Genomic DNA, 19,312 nt, shown 5'->3' with positions numbered 1-19,312 from the left:
CCCGCCCGCCTCCGCCTCCTGCTGCTCTGCCGCCGCCGCCGCCGCCGCCTGCAGCACTGCCCTGCCGCTCCCACCCAGCTCCGCGCTCCGCTCCAGCCAAACTTCTGCAAAGCATGTGCAGCCGAGGCGAGGAAACTTCTCTCCACCTACTGGGGCTGGAGGCCTGAGTCACCAGCCCCATGTTTACATACAGGGTTTAGGTAGGACCATCCCGGAGATGCTCGGGGAAGGGATGGAGAACGACCGCTCGGATCCTTCTGCAGGCTTCTCCGGCTTGACATCCCTGGGCCTCTCCCCTTGCCCCTTGACTCCCCGTATTAGCCTGAGTTTTGATCTGAAGACTTGGACTGCAGTGGACTTGAGAACCAGGGCGATCCTTGTAAATCACTGGTGTCTTGCTGTCACCAGTGGTCCTTGAAAAGTCAGATTGAAGTCGAAATGCCTGTTTGTGTTGGGTGTCGAGGTAGACGTGCTTCCTCACGGACTAGTTGAGTGTGATGTAAGACGTTTCTGTTAGGGTGGAATTTGATGCTATGTCAGTAATTGGGTTTTAGTTTGTGAAGCTTTGTTCCGAAAAAAGTCAGTCTGCAAATCACGTTTGTTACTTAAGAACCGTTTATTCTCCTGTTAAGTTTTGGTCTCTGAGGTGCTGTTGGAGTGGATTCCAGAGTTGGCCCTTCTGTTAAATTTAGAGGTCCTGAAACATGGACTTAGAGTCTCTGATGGTCATTCTTAACATTTTAAAGTTGACTTTTTGTGTTCTTGCCATTTTGCTAGAATTTTATTTGTAGCTTTGGAAGTACAGTTTAGTCCTTTCAGGACTGGATTTAGTGATTTCTTTATTTTACATGTCTAGGATTTCGAAGACTTCAAAAAGACTGGCTTGATTCGTAAGGAAATGGAGGCAGCAGTTTCCAGAGTACTCTTTGGTTTCAAAGCATGCTATCCGAGTTATAAGGTCCTTGATTTGATGTGGAACCCATTAGTTTGCATAGCCAGACCTTAGCACAGTGCCCTGGCACAGAGGTTACAAAATATTTAAGGCCACCTTCCTATCTTAAGAGTTAATTTAACATACAGAAGTGTCCCTCCTAAAAATCAGAGTTTAGTAATCCGGTTATACCCGGGGCTACTGATGACTAATTCCTTCTCTGAAGACAAAATAAGCAGCTGTGTAACTTTAGTGGTCCCAAAGTGAATAGTAGAATTAGTCTATACCTGCCTTGAACTTTCTTGTTCTTTGATTAGCTAGATAAGTGACTTGTGGAGTGGTTACATGCCTGTCTTGCAAAAGCAACTTCTGACCCTGATAGAAGGATTTCTAGTGCACTCTCACTAAAACATCAGAGTTGGCCTTCAGACTGACATGCCAGGGGCCTTGAATTGGCTCTCCAGCTGAGATCTGTTTCATCTCCTTGGGACGCTAAACTGATTTGGATTGGGAGAGAGTCATAGAGACCTTTGGATTCTTAATTCTTTTAGACCTTGACTGTGAACTTTCAAGTTTATGGTCTGATGGGTGCTCACATGGAGAGTGAACTGATTTAGGAGAAACTAAAGTGGGCAAAACTAATGCTACAGTTTGGGATTGAAGCTGTTGGGTAGAAATGGCTTGCCTCTGTGTCTAGAGTAATTGGCCTTGACTCAGACTAGCTCTGCTTGTTCTTGGAGGAGCAAATAGTCTCCCAGTACTGTGGTCTATGTAGTTGTATAGAAATAAGCTCGGGTTATTTCTGAAATTCTGAATCTCGTTTCTAGAGAAAGTATTGTCCGGGGCATCCTGGTCTTCTCTTCAAAAGCTGCTGCCCGGATTTGGAACTGGGCTCCTTTGCTGCTGGTTCCCCCAAGGCATAGGCATGCCAACTTGGCTTTTGCCAAGTCTGCCAATTATTTTGATTTTTAGTCGCCATCACCGAGTAATAGGAATGCTATACAAATTGGATTTGCATTCTACAACTTGTTGCCGTAGAAACATTTAGATGAGTACATATGCAAAGGCTGGAGAGAAGACAGTCCTTGCAGAGAAGGGCTGGTAGTGTATCTCAGGATGGGACCACCGGAGGCTGTCAGTCTGGTTGTGGGAGAGCCACAAATGCTCAGAGTTAAGTACTAAGAAAACTGAGTTAAATCATCTGTTTAGTGTTTATGCACGCTTTTAGTTTGCATTTTGAAAATACATTTGGCAAATTAGGAGTTCAAAAATAGTTTCACACCTTTTACTTCAGAGAAAATCACAGTGCAAGCAAATGATCTGAGTCGAGTCATCAAAAGTTAAGTCATAAACATTCTGCAGAGTCTTGTGCTGCTGAAAGTTTTGAGATGTGTTATGCTGAGGTACACCCAGAAGAAGACGTGCTTGCTTGTGTCCTGAAGAGGGTGCTTCCAGTGAGCCTCGGACACTGGGCAGAAAGCCGTTCCATAGTACTGTAGTTGACTCTTTTGGTGAAAATTTGTGTGTGCTCAGGTTGAAGATGTATCCTTGAACATTGATGATAAAAGTAATAGTAAGAGGAAATGAATGTGGGTAGATCCCAAAGCAGCTTTTTTCACTGCATATGTGAAGGATGTCCTGTTGGGTCGTCTCTTAAATTAGGAAAATGGCATGCTTTTCTTTTTTTTTTTTTTTTTTTTAAAGATTGGCACCTGAGCTAACAACTGTTGCCAATCTTTTTTCTTTCTGCTTTTTCTTCCCAAATCCCCGAAGTACATAGTTGTATGTTTTAGTTGTGACTCCTTCTAGTTGTGGCATGTGGGAGGCCACCTCAGCATGGCCTGATGAGCAGTGCCGTGTCCGCACCCAGGATCTGAACCGGCGAAACCCCGGGCCGCCACAGCAGAGCACGTGAGCCGGGGCCAGCCCCCCGACATGCTTTTTATATGCTTGAGTTACAAGTCTAGGGCAGATAACACACTTTTTGTGGGTTTTATTTTTTTTGAGGAAGATTAGCCCTGAGCTAATGTCTGCCACCAGTCCTCCTCTTTTTGCTGAGGAAGACTGGCCCTGAGCTAACACCCGTGCCCATCTTCCTCTACTTTATATGTGGGGCGCCTACCACAGCATGGCTTGCCAAGCAGTGTGTAGGTCCGCACCTGGGATCCGAACTGGCGAACCCTGGGCCACCAAAGCGGAACATGCGCACTTGACCACTGTGCCACTGGGCCAGCCCCCACACTTTCTGTGCTTTTATCAAGCTTAATGTATAAACCAGAAAAGATGTATTTTGAGAGTGTCTTACATTTCGTTGGTTTGGTTGTAAAGTTCATAGAAAATGCTTATTTTATAGTTGGTTGTTATTGAGACCATATTCCCTCAAGGATTCCCTTTATATTAGGGAATTTAGTTTCAAACCTGTTAGGGCAGGCTGTTAGGTTTCAAACTTTTTCGGTTGTGTTTCTAAGAAATACATTTTATGAAATTCTACCCAGTACTCACATGTGTAAAAGTGAAACAGTTTCCAGGAAATAGTACTTATTATAATGAGTTATATATTCTGTCTTTTCTGACTATTTCTTTTTTTTTAAAGCTGATAGTGGTGACTTAAATTGATTTCCTCAATCACAAATGGATCAGGGTCCCCAGTTTGAAAAAACACTGGTATATTAGTTTTCTTGCTGTCATAAATTACCCCAAAACTTAATGGCTTAACACCAGCATTTGTTTATCTGCTTCAGTTTCTGTGGGTCAGGAGTCCGGGAGGAGCTTCGCTAGGTGGTTCTGGGTCGGGGTCTTTCGTGAGGTTGCAGTCAGGCTGTTGTCGGGGCTGCAGGACCTGCTCCCCAGGTGGCTCAGCCTCCGGCGCCAGTGCTCGCACTTCGCAGGTCTCAGTCCTTCTCCACTGGACTGCTCAGTGTCTTCACAGCGTGGGGGGGTTGGCTTCCCCCAGAGTGAGGGATCCAGGCGAGAGCAGAGAGGAAGCCACACCATCACTGCCACATGCCGTTGGTTAAAAGCAAGTCACTGAGTCCAGCTTACAGCCAAGGGCAGAGAAATTAAGCTCCAAGTCTTAAAGGGAGGAGTATTAAGGAATTTCTGTCATATTTTAATCATTGCAGCTCTGTATTTTTGCTATTTATGGGTGAATTAGGGTTGAATCAGAAGCCTTGCTGAAGTGTCTGTAAGTAATTATCTTAGTTAATTAAATCACTTTTCTCTGGGGGCTCTAGTCTCAGTCCCTCCTCAATCTTAAATTTGAGAAAGCGGGCTCAAAGAAGTTAAGCAATTAACTGGCCCGAGGCCATTCAGTCTAGGAAAACTAAACATTTTCTCTGACTTTTGTCATGAATAATCTGTGTGCTGATAAAGGTGAGCAAATTGGCTGGTGATTTTTTTGGAATCTTTTCTAGGGAAGTTACAGTGTAAACTCTCGTTCTCTAGTCTTCCAGTTCGCAAGCTTCTACATGACGGAAGTTATACTTTCCCCCTCCGTGCCCTACGGATAATGCTTGGTGTCTTTAGAATTTGCAGACTCCTCTAACCAGTACCCGCTGTTGATTTTTAGAGGAAACAGAAAATGTATTTATTAAATGAATTCAAACTATTTTACTTACTGTTAGTTCTAGATGCTGCCTATTACCATGAGATTGTACTGTGAAACTATTCTAGTTAGCACATTTCCAGGCCCTAAAAGATGTTATAACTGAAAGATAATCAGGGGATAAGTGTAAAGAAAAGTATACCACTTGTCTCTGCTGTGCCATTTTCATGGAAACTTTTGATTTAGAAGGGTTTGTTCTAAGACTGGTTGTGGCATACTGGCACAAGGAGCAGGATGAGTCCCGGCCCTTGGTAGTGTGGGGAAGCTAGGATAAATTTCTAAGGCCTTCCTTGATTTTTTTTTCTTTTAAATCCATTAGGCTTTTGTGATAGGCTTTTGTGAGTAATAGGTGGGGCTAGAGTAAATTGTCTTAGTCTTTTTCTCTTAGAGAATTGGATAATGGCTGCTTTGTTCAAGTTTCTCTTACCACTGGGACACCTGATGGTTCCTTTTCTGCCCTCAAGCCCTGGTCGTAGTACTTGGGTGATGACCCTTCTCACTTGTTGTCTGTCTACCTATAGCCCCCATCCCCACTGTAAGCTCCTTCCAGGGACTGCCTTTTATGTATACCGCTGGTACTCAGATGCTTGCAGAATTGAATTGAATTTGTAGTTGAAGGACCTAAAATGATAATTTCACCCCCTAGAACCGAATGAAAAAATGTTTGTTGTAGAAAGCCTCTGGGTATATGTAGTAGGTACTGGTGGAATACATGTTAATAACTGTCTCTGTTGTAAGATGCTCACAGTCCGGTGGGAGAGAAGAGCACACCATATACTTAATATACAGTTTGCTCTACATTAGACATGTGCAAAGAGCTGTGGTAGTATAAATGAAGTTGATGTTTAAACTGAATTTTGAAGGGTGAGTAGATGTTTGAAAGATAGACTTAGTTTTGTGACATATTTGAGGGTTGTGCGTGTCTCAGTTTACTCCTTCGTTATACATCTACCTTGCATTGATTTATTGTTGGTGAGTTGCCATCACATTTTGATATGTTGGTTCTTTCTCTGGCATGCACTTTCTTGTTGGATTGTTTCTCTACAACTGTGCTGTCCAGGTCAGTAGCTGCTAGCCATTTGTGGCTGTGTAAAGTAACGTCACACTAGCCACATGTGCTTTCAGTAGGCACGTGTGGCTAGAGCCTACCATATTGGACAATGCAGATGATGTCAAACATCCCTGTCACAGAAAGTGCCGTTGGACAGTGCTGCCCTAGAATCATGTTTTGTTCCTCTGCGCATCGTCACATTATCTGTAGTGTGTTAAGTAGGAGACTTCATAGCCTCCTGACATCTTTGGGAGTGGCAGCTGAATAGAGCGTGGACAGTATAGCTATCCCAGTGGTTTAGAAGAGAGGCTTTGAGGGACCAGCCCTGTGGCCAAGTTTGCGTGCTCCGCTTTGGCGGCCCAGGGTTTCACAGGTTCAGATCCTGGGCGTGGACCTAGCACTGCTCACCAGGCCATGCTGAGGTGGTGTCCCACGTAGCACAGCCAGAAGGACCCACAACTGGAATATACAACTATGTACTGGGGGGCTTTGGGGAGAAGAAGAAGAAGAAAAAAAAAAAGATTGGCACCAGATGTTTGCTCAGGGCCAGTCTTTAAAAAAAAAATAGCCTAGAGGCTTTGGAGGCAGAGCTGGGTTGGCATCCTGTGCTCCCTCCCTTGAGCTGTTTGACTTTGGGCATGTTACTTGACCTCTGAGCCTCAGTGTGTTGTTTTACTCCAATAGGGATAATGTTTATCTCATAGGGTTGTGTGAGTATAAAATAGAGTGTACGTCAGGGGGTTTAGCACGATACCTCAGTAAATGATAGGATCTTTAATATATTTTTGAAATAATCACTGATTTAAAGAAATTTGTAGAATTACACAGTAAAATTGACTTTCCTCCTCTTGGTGTACAGTTCTCTGCACTCTGACAGAGGTGTACGTTTGTGTAACCACACCACAATCAGGATACAGGACATTCTGTCACTTCAGAGAACTCCCTCATGCTGGCCTTTTATGTACTTACCGTCCTCTCACCCTGACCCCCTGGCAGCTACTGATTTGTTCCCCATCGCCAGTTTTGTCTTTTCTAGCACGTTATATAAATGGAATCCTAAAATATGTAGCCTTTTGAGACTGGCTGCTTTCACTCAGCCAAGTGGAGCGAAGATGGATCCAAGTTGTATCAAGAGTCAAAACTGGTTTTTAAAGACACTTATTTTAGTTTTGAAATATTTCTTAAAAAACAAAATACGAATCTGAATTTTTGCTTATGGAGTTGTGTTTGACTTGAGATTCTTATATTTGAAAGTGAAATAAATGATGAAATTTGTGGAGAAAAACTGCTTCCCCCGATTGATAAAAAACTGGGTGTGTATATTAACTTGTTTTTCTTTATGACGATGGTTGCTCATTGGTAGGCGAGTTTCCTGGTTCTAGTAATTTATCCATGTTAAAGGTCTGCAGAGTTGCAGCAGAGTCCTGATTTTAAAAAGCTGGCTGTTTCATTACTTCCTACAATGTGGTCTGAAGGGAGGATAAGCAGGTGGCTGCCTCGCCCAGGCCTTTCCCAGCTTACCACTGCAAGTCTGGCTGCTTCAGGAAACCCAGGATCTCAAGGGGCCACATAAACTTCGAGGACTCTAGTTCCAGATTCCGTTAGTGAAGCATTGGACAAGGATCCCAGCTAACCTTTTACTTGCCATCAGGGTGCTCCGAGTCAAAATGTCTCAGATAAGCAGAACCCAAACCACATGAGGCTTTTTTGATTAAGATCAAAAACCTTGAATTTAAGGACTGGTGTCTAGTGGTTTAGATTTGACTGGAATTACATCCTCTTTTGTTCGTTTGTCGCCTTCTGTAAGTCTTCATTTGATGAATTTAAGAAGCACGCCATATTTTTGTTTTAGCAATATTTAAAAAAATTGTTATGGTAAGCAAATTTTCAAGTCTCGTGTAGAAGCTCAATTAAAAGTCAAGCTTATACAGGATCTCGTGTGTTTTGAGTTTCAAGTCAAATAGTGATGTCTAAACCGAAAGTAAATGTTAAGTTCTTTAACTATTGTATTCCCCTTTCCTGACTTTTCATACCACCTCTGCACCTCTTCTGTAGATTTCCTTGTAGAGCGTCTCTCTCTCGAAGCAGGTTACTCAGTCAGTTGTGACTTGTTTCCCGCTGCCTTCATTAGAGTGGAAGCTTCATGGGAGTGGGGCCCTCTCTGTCTGCTTCACCACTGTCTTGGAGCCTAGAGTCATACATCGTAACTTCTGGATAAGTTTTTGTTGAATTGCATGAGAAAATGACTGTCTCTGTGAGTAGGTTTTATAATCCTGCATACTTTCCAGGCTATTTTATTATAACAGGCTATGGGATGTTGAAACAGTCTGTCTGTTTTTGAAGAAACATTTAAATCTACATTTTGTTTCAAATTGTGCAGAAGGAGTGAAAATGTGGCCTTTGCAAAATCCTGTTTGCCTCTGAGGAAAGCTCCCTTGAAAGGGAATTTGGTATAGTGACCTGAAATCTTCCTTCCAAATGGCAAATCAGAACCAATGGAGGGAGTCGAAAGGAAATAGATTTGGAGTGGAGGTATTCGGGAAAATTTCCTCTACTTAACCTCCTTACCTTCTCCCAACACGCACGTGACACAGAATTTGTAAAGGCAGGGAGGGGAGAGAGTGAGGTGGGTTAGGGCTAGAAAGAATTGAATCAGCCGTGAGGTGTAGTGCTTAGCACTTTAAATGGAGCAAGAGAGTGCTAATGAGTTATTCAAAGTCCATCTATACACTGAGTGCAGACCAATAAATAGGTTCTAAGTCTGTGGTTTTCAAGAGTGAGTGAGCCTAAGGAGCTTGGAGAGCTGTAAGCAGCACATTTCCAGCTGCCGCCTCAGCTTCTCGTGGTGGACACAGGAGTCAGTAATAATCGCGGGTGCCCAGGGCTTTGATGCAGTTGTCTGAGGACCATGCTTTGGGAAAACTAAGTGGTTGCGAGACAGGACAAGAACTAAAAATAGGCTAAGTTTTGTCAAAAAATAATACTAGAAAATAATGTATTGATTTTATAAATGAAAACGTCTCTGCCTCCGACTGCCGCGGCGGTCTAAGAAGGCGCCCTGAAGGCGTGTGGCAGCTCCTGGTATAGGCCAGGTCCGCGGAGGTTGGACAGCCTTTCTGGGCCTGCACTGAAGAGCCAGCTCATGTTAAACAGGGAAATACTGCTTCATATCGAAATGAACTGTCCCTCCTGGCGCAGGATTCACCAACACCTGGTGTAAGTCCTACTCACGACGTGTCTTAACTGTGGATTCAAAGGGGCGTCCTGGGGATGCGACTCAGCCTCCACTTAATCTCAGAATCATACATGGGTTTCCACCCAGATGGACTGGAGCAGGAGTTAACTCTCCTAGCTTCACGTACATTAATTCCATTAATCCTCACTGCAGCCCTGTGAGGGAGTGCTCTATTGAGCCCATTTTACAGATGAGGAAACTGAGGCCCAGAGAGCTTCAGCGAGTGGCTGTGGAGCAAGAATTCAAATCCAGGTTGGTCTTAAGCTCTGTACTCTACTAAGAGAAAGAAATTTGATACCACTTTGAGGACTGCTTCTGGAGCCGCTGGTGAATGTACTTAACATTTTAGGCCTTCCTCAATATTCTGGTATAATTTCTTGGTCATTTTGTTAGAAAAGTTGTGATCTTGAAAAACTTTTTTTGTGTTATACCTAGAATAATTTTTGAAACTTTAACTTAAGTCGAAGCTTTTTATCATAAATTTAAATAGTTGAAAAAGATGTAACCTCTAATGTATGATAAATATTATTTAAAAATAGAATTATTATATCTGTCTTTAATGTATCTAGTGGCATGTAATACCTTAATGAGGTGATGTCCACTATGATCCATTTAAACCTAAGTAAATGGTTCAGTTTAACGTTATTCCTTTTTCTCCTTGGAAAACTGTGTTACGTTCCCCACAGAATGTTATCCTAATAAATTTCCGTGCTTGAAAGTCGTCTTTTTATTCTTTGCAACATATTTGTATACAAGTTGAAATGTTAAATTGTAATTTGCCATGACCATAAGGCCCCCAATGTTCATGTTCTTTTTTTTGGCTATTAAAATTATTATAATTAGTACACAATTGACCCAAACAGCAAATTGTACACATTGATACTTGGCGTAAAATTCTATTGGAAATGCCCGTTAATAGATGGGGGATAATATGGTCTCCATTAAAGGAGGCTTTGTTTACCAGTATCTCAAACTGTGCTCCTGTTTGGCTTCCCAAAGATGATTAAACATAGGTTAAATATATTTAAAGGTTTTTAAATAACGTGCGCCAAACTAAGATCCGAGGTGCCTGAGAGATGCCTTCTGTACAGTGCGGAGGGAAGACGGGAAAGGAGGACAGGCTGCACACACTGCAGGGGTGCGCACAGGCCCAGCAAGTCTATGGAAGTGCACTTGTGGGCCTTGGGCACAGAAAGCAGTTTTTGAACTATCCATGCCTACATTCTCCTTGGAAAGTCTTTGCTACCCTTGGGGTGTAGGCACCTCAGAAGACTGCTACTCAAGAGGAACTCTAGGCACATGCTGAAAAAGACACCAGGATGTTTACCTTCGCACCCCTAGAGCAAATAAATGTCTGAATGTCATCAGTGAGGGGCTCAAGTGTGTGCTCTCTTGGTGGGATACTATGTAGCAGTTAAGTTGCAAAATGACAGTGCCCGAGTTTAAAACAGTAAAACTGTTCATGGATATATATAGAATGCATGAAAAAAATGTTTAAATTCATTGTGGTAGGGATGGTAATGGGGCAAGGGGAGTTATGATTTATAAAAATAAAGATAAAAAGGACTTTAAAAAAAGTTATCAATTCAAGATGTTAAGCATGTAATGTTAAATTCTTTATACTTGATATTTTTAAATTTCCCCAAACCCAAGGTATGTGCAAAACTAAAAAAAATGTTTCGGGGCTGGCCCAGTGGTTAAGTTCACATGTTCCATGTTGGCAGCCCTGGGTTTGCCAGTTCAAATCCCGGCTGCAGACCTACCCACTGCTTTGCAAGCCATGCTGTGGTAGGCGTCCCACATATAAAGTATAGAAAGATGGGCACAGATGTGAGCTCAGGGCCAGTCTTCCTCAGCAAAACGAGGATTGGCTGGCGGATGTTAGCTCAGGGCTAATCTTCCTCAAAAAAAAAAGTTTGTGGGAAGAATATTTTGACTAACTTGGTAGTGAAAGGATGGAAAGTATTTATTAATAAAAGGCAAAGTGCCAGTGAGCAGTCATACTCAAATTATGGCACCTAAAATAGGTATATAAAATTCATTTCTGGCATCAAAAGGCCTGTCTTGTTTTCGATCTTTATTTCAACACTCCTGAGTTCCTCTATGGTTCTCTTAGCCAGAGCCGTGCCTGGGACTCCCTGGGGACAGGCTTGGAAGAGTGTCCAAACCTTAAGCCTTTTGGCTTTAGTGAGTATCTTGCCTACATTTCCTAGATGGTAAACTTAGCCAAAGTTCTTTAAAATAAAATGAACATTTTCCTTTCAAATTGTCAGTTTTAATAGACCCAAACACCAGGTTGTTCATAATTTTTATTCAAGCAGCAATACATTTAGGAGCTGAAAAAGATTGTTATAACAACTTGATTTTAAAAAATTAAATAGCTATTAAATAAGCGATCCCCCAACTGGGCATTTATTTTGATCGTAGAACGTGATTCTGTCTCGCAGTGGTGCTTTTTCTTTGGTCATCACTTGATCAGAAAAAATACTCGTCCCAGCTCAAACATTACCTTAGGGTGATAAAAAGTGACAATTAGTAATTTCGTGGCAAATCACTGGCACAGCCTAAAATGACTTCCAAGGTTGTAATTAATGATAAATGCTCTTGACATAAGTGTCTTTCCCCCATGGCAGGCTGCAGATCTGAGGCAGAAGTACTTGCTATTGGCCTTCACATTATGAATTTACAGCTAGAACTTTCTCTAAATGATATCTTTAAAAATGTGGAACTTTTCCAAAAGTCACAATGCATTTGCAAAATACTACTGTATTCACTTGACACTTACCTCACTTCCAAATAGACTTAAGGATTAGGACAAAGTCATGCTCTTTCCCCGTTATCATTTTCTCTCTCTCTCAAGTTACCTTTATTCTGTAAGAAAGCCATCTACCTCGATGGTGATGAGGATGACGATCATCCACTCCAAGCGGAGCGCCCTCTTCTCAGTCAGGTGATTGCGCATCAGATCTGTCAGCTCCATGCAGTGCTGGAGTTTTTCATTCATGACCTGCATTAGAAAAGTCTTAGAAAGCATCCTGCATGTGGAGAAAAGGGGACCTTCATACAGTGCTGGTGGGAGTGCAAACTGGTGCAGCCACTGTGGAGAACAGTACAGATTCCTCAAAAAATTAAGACTACATCTACCATATGATCCAGCTATTCCACTGGTGGGTATTTGTCCAAAGAACTTGAAAACACAAAGGCATAAAGATACTTGCACCCCTATGTTCATCGCAGCATTATACACAACAGCCAATACTTGGAAGCAACCTAGGTGCCCATCAAGGGACGAATGCATGAAGAAGATGTGGTATATATACACAATGGAATACTGCTCAGCCATAAGAAATGATGAAATCCGGCCATTTGTGACCCTGAGGGTATTATGTTAAGTGAAATAAGTCAGAGGGAGAAAGTCAAATACTGTATGATCTCATTCATAAGTAGAAGATAAAAACAACCAACAATCACATAGAGACAGATTGGACTGGTGGTTGCCAGAGGGGGAGTGGGGAGGGAGGCGGGTGAGAGCAGTGACTAGGCGTGCGTGCATGCGTGTGTGTGCGTGTGTGTGTGTGTGTGTGTGTGTGTGTGGTGAGGGAACTGTAATTAGTCTTTGGGTGGTGAACTCATGTAATCTACACAGAATTCGAAATACAATAATGTACACCGGAAATTTATATAATGTTATAAACCAATGTGACCGCAATTTAAAAAAGCATCCTGTATTATAAATTTATAAACAACTTTAATTAGGAAAATAACACGGTCACATGCTTCAAAATTCTAAACGTCTGAAATAGGTAAATGGTGAAAAATCACCCCTTCAATTCTTCCTCCCCAGTCCTCTCCCCAAAGGCAACCTGCCAATGTCACCTGTCTCTTGTGAATCCATCTAGAGACATCTTGTAACGCACAGATTTAACTGCAAGAGACGATTTTACACACCGAAGCTCTTACATTTCTAAGATTTTGATGGGAGATCTAAAAATTAAGTTTTTGAGTCCTAGTTTTTGGTAGCTGCCCTTGGATTTTTAGCAGTTGAGAATGGCAAACTTGAAATATGATTCTTTTAGCACAGCGTTAAGATGACAGAGACAATGTTCACCTACTAAAACCGCAAGTCCCACTGTTAAAAAAGCCCAGAACATTAACTCTTGACCTGCTGCGACGCGCCACTAGACGGCGCTGCTTCCAGCGCTGAAATGCAGAGCTTCCCTTCTGAAGCCTCCAACGAGGTCGCTGAGGCCGTTCCCAGAAAACAGTCTTTGAATTTAAGACTTGGATGTGACCACGGCAAGCTATACCTCCTAACCTCTCTGTATCTCACTTTCTTTTGTAGACTGGAAAGTCTGGAAACAATTTTTAAAAATAGTTTGATTCCCATTGATTACTTACCGGGTATGCTGAGGGTGCAGGTTTGGTCAGTGGAAATTGGAGACAAGTCACAGATGCATGCTTGAGGACTGGTCAAAATGTGTTAGTGCACCATGTTCACTGTGACAGTGCAGAGCATTACACTGCCTTACTAATGAGAGGACGCGTGGGCCCACACCAATAAGCATATATTCGTGCATGTTTCCAGACTTTATGGCCATCCTGTAGTTTCTAATCTGTATAGATGTTTAAAACACTCCTTCCTGCCTGCCTGCCTTCCTTCCTCCTTCCTTCTTCCTTCCTGCCTTCCTCCTGCCTTCTTCCTTCCTCCCTCCCTCTCTTCCTCTTCCTATTTCTGTTGGCTGCTTGATCGTGGTCTATAAACATGCTCATCCTTAAGCCTCTCTTCAAAATACAGACCCAGCCCTCTTCCATTTTCTTTCAACTTTGACTAAAGAACAGATAACGTTTTCTTCCTCCATTTCCTCATCACCCAACTTATTCCTTAACCATTGGAAGTTGAATATATCACCACAACTCCCCTGAAACTTCTAAATGTTCCTAATTAGTAAACCTAACAACTTTTCTAGACCTCTGTTAACTCAAGCATGTGATGACACCTTGAAATGCACAGTTCCTTTGGCTTTTTCTGCCCTAAGAACTAAGTTTGCCTCTGACCATCATCATTTCCTGTTTCTTCTTTACCTCCTCTTGCCTTTAGATGACCCTTCCCCAAGTCCTGACCCTGTCCTCCGTGTCCTCTAGCTCTGCACTCTCCTCGCACGATCTCACCCACGCTGGTTTGTGCAGATGCTTCCTAAACTTCAGTCATTTCCATGCCACCGTCACTATTTCTGTGATATATGGTGCCAGCTGTACTATTATTCACATTCCAAAAGACTTAACTTAGAAATGTTTATTTTAAAAGGAAACTATCATTGCCATAAAAGGAAATCCAGTATGATGTGAAACTTGCTACACGAAGCTGAGCCTGACACCCATGGAGTGGGAGAGTAGTGCACCTCAGAGGACCCATCGAGATGCACTAAAACCAAACGAAGCATTTCTCCTCGACAGAAACAGAAATGTGACCTGCTGCAAGGCTGAAATGTTATTGCGGGGTCCATGCGTCACCTAAGTTCATCTCTTGTACAAGTGTACATATCCCACATTTTGGGAAAGAATGATTTACACCACCATCTGTTTTCTGATAAGTCCCAAATATCAGTGCTTAATCCTGACTTCTCCCCTACCTGAACTTCTAACTGCCTGTGAGACATTTTCTTATGGGCTTCCTGCCACCACCTCAAATTTAGCATTTCTCAAACTAAAACTGACATCCTGTTCAAGGCTGTCCCTCCTCTTGGGTTCCTACCTCAACTCAGGTCACATTACCTCTCAGTCACTCAGGACAGGAACCTGTGCTCTCTAATCCCCACTCCTGACACTTCTTCTTTGCTCTGAAGAGTCTTGAATCTGGCCCCTGCTTATCATTTCTTTCTTTCTTTTTTTTTTTTTTGAGGAGATTAGCCCTGAGCTAACATCTGCCAATCCTCCTCTTTTTGCTGAGGAAGATTGGCCCTGAGCTATCTTCTTCTACTTTACATGTGGGACACCTGCCACAGCATGGCTTGATAAGTGCTGTGCTAGGTCTGTGCCTGGGATCTGAACTGGTGAACCCTGGGCCACCGAAGTGGAGTGCGCGAACTTCATCACCACGCCACCAGGCTGGCCCCCTGCTTCTCATTTCTTAATACCACCTGGTGGGCCTTCATCAACTATTCACTACCTCCCAAAAACTTTTTTTTTTTTTTTGGGTGGATGGGGGTTTCCATTTTTCTGCACTGGCATCAGAGTTCCCATCCTCACCAGGTTGGACCACGGCACTGCCCTGCTCAAAAGCATTAAAACATCTTACCATTGCCTTCTCGATAACACAAAACAATCCCAGCTCACTCAGTCCAATCGCTCTGTACATGGCGGCATCTTCCCTCTTTCAGGGGGAAGGCGCAGGCTGTGAGACCCTCCCGACCTCTGCTCCTTCCTCAGTGCTCCCACGGCACTTTGATTCCCTACTGAGTTCATTCTGCCCCACTGTTATCTGGGGTCTGCCCAGCACCCTTCCCTCCTGCCCCTCTTCTGGGGAGTGACTCTCCCACTATTTCCAACCACGCGATGCTGCCAATCATGGCAGCAACACCTGCCTGACCACGCCCCTCCCCTGAAAAGCCCGAGGGTAGGTGGGGTCGGTACAAGACCCAGGCTTCGCCAACCACAATGCCCAGTTCCCTTAGCACATGGCCACCCAAGGCTTGGACACATGGCCTGATCCTCTGAAGTTGCCAGGCAGAGGGAAATGCAGCTTGGATATCCCTCTTTCTGAAAACACCCCTTTCTCCCCATCTTACAGAGGATGCCACTGAGAAGAAAGCAGGAGGCCAGGCTGGCACAGAGGATGCTGAGGAGAGACAGCACTGATGACCTGTTTGGGCCTGTGCAATAGACATTCCCCATTCCCACGCTCTGCCCTGTTCGCTCCGTCATGTGAGTCAGAACGTGGTGATAAACAAGTAGGAGCATTCAAATAGTTTTTCTGTCTTGTGCAAGCGAGAGAGTCCCCACTAATGCATGCCTCCTATTTCATTTGGCTACAGAGTCATGCACGTTACACGCACACCGATGGGGGAGCAGGACACAACAGGGACGGTGTCACAGAGGTGGTATATGTGAGCAGGCTCTAAATAGGCAGGTGCCAGGAAGATAAGGTGGGGCGCCGAGGGCAGAGCATTTCCAGCAGAGGAAGCAGCTCAGAGGCAAGTATAGCCAGACAGCGGAAAACTTGCAGGGAAGGGCTTGGAAGTGAGGTTGGGTAAGTTAGGACCAAATTGTGAAAAGTAACGTAGACCACATGTGGTAGGCAAGTAACAGTCCCCTGAAAGCCATTCACACCCTAATCGCTGGGACCTGTGAAGATGACACGGCAAAGGAGAATTAAGATTGCATATGGAGTTAAGGTTGCACATCAGCTGACCTTAAGACAGGGAGATGATCCTGGCTTCTCTGGGTGGACCCAGTGTCACCACAAGGGTCCTTCGAAGTGGAAATGGCAGGCGGAAGAGTCCAGAGTGATGCAACGTGAAGAGGACTCCACTTGCCTTTGCTAGATGGGAAAATCCAAGGAATGTGGGTGGCGTCTAGGAGCTGGAAAAGGCAGGGAAAAGGACCCTACCTGGAGCCTCCAGAAAGCAATGCAGCCCTGCTCATACCTTGATTTTAGCTCGCTGACTCCCAGGTCAGACATCTGACTGACAGAGTTATACGATGACGTGCCGTGTTAAGCCAGTTTGTGGTAATTAGTTACAGCAGCAGTAGGAGACGAATACCCTACTGTAACACTGGAGCTTTATTCTGCAGGCAATGGGGAGGAGTCCTTTGTTCAGTCCTCAAATATTTGTTTAATATTTACTCTTCCGGACTGGGCAGAGGAGGTGGAATGTGAATAAGACAGACGTGTCCTCTGGCTAAAGGGTCCAGTCTCGAGGCTGAGAGACAGCGAAGAGGGTGGATGGCAGTGGGGATGCGTGTTAGTAACTGGGGGCTGGAAGAAGGCTCAGTGTGGTAACCCGCCCTGTCTCACCAGCCCAGCGTCTATCATATAGACTTTCGATAAACATTTGCCCATGAAGGAATGACACTTAGGAGAAAGTAAAAGGATTGTCTAACTGGATGTGGAGGATGAAGCAGAAAGAGGAAACATGATGAGTTTCAAGTTTGGGGCTGACCAACAGGTTGGGTGAGGTCAGCTGGTCCTGCTGTTAGCCAGAATAGAGAAGAGAGAAGCTTCAACATTTTCTGGGAGAATACAGTGAGTTTCACCTTGAAATCGTAATCACTGATTAAGTCTACAAATATTTATTGAGCACATACTCTATGTGGGGCCTTAACAAGAACTGGAAATCTCACAGCAAAGAAAAGAATCATAGTCTCTGATTGCGTGGAGCCTACATTCTAGTGGGGAGTGACACGTAATTAATTCTAAAAAGGATGCTACGAGATATGTCAGCGTGGAAGATCTGTGAATTTACTAGGTGACTGGAAACATCCGCAAGGCAAAGGAGAGAGTGAGATTCGAGATACACACATGAGAACCATCAGGAAGAGGTGGGAGTAGAAGTCATGGAGATGAACGACAGTGTTCAAGGAGCAGGCAGCGTGAGGAGAGGAGAAGCAATGCCAGAAGCTCAGAGGACATCGATTTGAGAAAACCGAGCGAAGAACCCACTGCCAACTCGTTTCTGTCCTTCCTACACTTCCGTAACCACTCTCTGATCTTTTTCAGTGATCTCTTCATTACCAAATGAAATGACTTTACCTCCGTCCCCAACTTTTTGGACTGCTGCTCAGCCCATCTCATGCCTCATCACCCCTATTTTTCTCAGGATTCCTTCCTCTGGGGAAAAAACAAACAAAAAATATGCACAACTTTCTCCTGGCACTACCACTCCTCTCCCTGTTCTGTGTGCCTTCTCGTGAGACCGTAATGCTTGTGGAAGGTCAGGACCAGCTTTACTCTTCTTTTGTATCATCTATAGTGCCGGCATTGTGTGGAGCACAGGAAGGGAGGCTAAATTCTTCTACCTCATTCTAAATAATCTTCACATAAGCCAACTAGTTCTAACTGCCCTCGGGGTGCAAAGAAGATGCTCTGAGAAATGCAGCTGGGGAACTTGTGGGCACGCTTCATAACTCATGCGGAAGCTCTACCACCAGAGAGAGAGCTCAGGATGAGACTGGGGAATGGAACAGAGAACGACTAGTTGTAGTGACTGAACCAAGCTGGGCGGATGACAATGGTAGAGTCATAGGACACCTCTGATACTTGGAAGACAGATTCAATGGAACGCGAGGAGAGTCCCATGAAAACTGTCAGTGGCCAAAGGAATTTTGACACGCAAAAGTTCTAGTTGTTATACAATGAATTTTCAGGAACAAAGTGTCCAAATCCATCACACAGAATGAAACATAATTCAAACCCCCACGGCCATCACACTGGCAGGCATTTACCGACTACAGGTCCGTATCCACATCCCTCGCCCGCTGGGCCCTGGAGCCAAATCAGCCCTCTGTCTCCAGTGTACTCATCGTATCTTTAGGGGGAAAGCGGCTCCCATCACTTTCGCTGACGTGTTTCAAGGAAGGAGAGGAGGGATCCCATGAGTGTAGCTCCAATTTCCTCTCAGTCCCTTTTCCCCTAATACAGTGCTGCTTCCACTTTTAGCTATCTTGCCCCAGTTCCTAACATAGAATCCAATAAGGATGTGGTAGAAATATGTAATTTATAAAGATAATTTAAACGAATCTTGAATTTTAGTTCCTAAAGTAAAATTAAAGCGGATTTTCAGGGACTGTTGGTGTCATGGAATGAACGTTTGTATCCCCCCAAAATCCCTATCTTGAAGCCCTAAGCCGCAGTGCAATGCTATTGGGAGGCAGGGCCCTTGGGAGGTGACTCAGTTTAGAAGAGGTCATGCGGGTAGAGCCCCTCTGATGGCATTAGTGTCCTTCTCCGAAGAGGAAGAGACGCTGGAGCGCGCGCCTTCTCCCAGCCATGTAAGGATGCTGTGGAAGGCCAGGAAGTGGGCTCTCACAAGAAGCGAAGCTGCACATGTAATCACGGCGATGCAGCGTGTGAAGTGCTGCTCCTGAGGAACACGTGCAAAGCACTCCAGAAGCACCGGGACAGAGACCGGCCTCTGGGAGTCATGTGCCGCATAATGACCTTTTGGTCAACAACGAATTGCACATACGATGGTGGTCCTGTGAGATTAGTACCATAGAGCCGAGGTGTGTAGTAGGCTAGACCATCTAAGTTTGTGTACTCTATGATGTTCACACAACAAAATTGCCAAAAGGCGCATTTCTCAGAACATATCCCTGTTGTTAAGGAACACATAATGGAACGTAAAAAAAAAATTTATTCCTAAGTAATTCCAAGTTTTCAATGCTATTGTAAATGGTATTTTAAAAATTCATTTTCCAATTCTTCACTGTAGTATGCAGAAAAATAATTATTTTTTATGTATTGACCTAGTATCTTGAAACCTTGATAAACTC

General features: G+C 44.0%; 1 protein-coding gene across 2 annotated transcripts in view; it reads right to left on the bottom strand.

The window, feature by feature from the left end:
• Positions 1–11,112: 11,112 nt before the first annotated feature.
• Positions 11,113–19,312, bottom strand: part of RMND1 (required for meiotic nuclear division 1 homolog) — a 42,061-nt gene continuing 33,861 nt past the window's right edge. For both annotated transcript variants that reach the window (XM_046669422.1, XM_046669421.1), the window contains 2 exons: positions 11,712–11,828; positions 11,113–11,330 (listed from right to left, as the gene is read on the bottom strand). In XM_046669422.1, the coding sequence (XP_046525378.1) occupies positions 11,289–11,330; positions 11,712–11,828 (159 nt within the window). In that variant the 3' untranslated portion in view covers positions 11,113–11,288. The remainder of the gene's footprint in view (positions 11,331–11,711; positions 11,829–19,312) is intronic.

The sequence above is a fragment of the Equus quagga genome, chromosome 8 (genome assembly GCF_021613505.1).
Source record: "Equus quagga isolate Etosha38 chromosome 8, UCLA_HA_Equagga_1.0, whole genome shotgun sequence".
Classification (NCBI taxonomy): domain Eukaryota; kingdom Metazoa; phylum Chordata; class Mammalia; order Perissodactyla; family Equidae; genus Equus; species Equus quagga.
The sequence above is the reverse complement of the archived record's forward strand: the minus strand, read 5'-3'. Positions and strand labels throughout refer to the sequence as shown.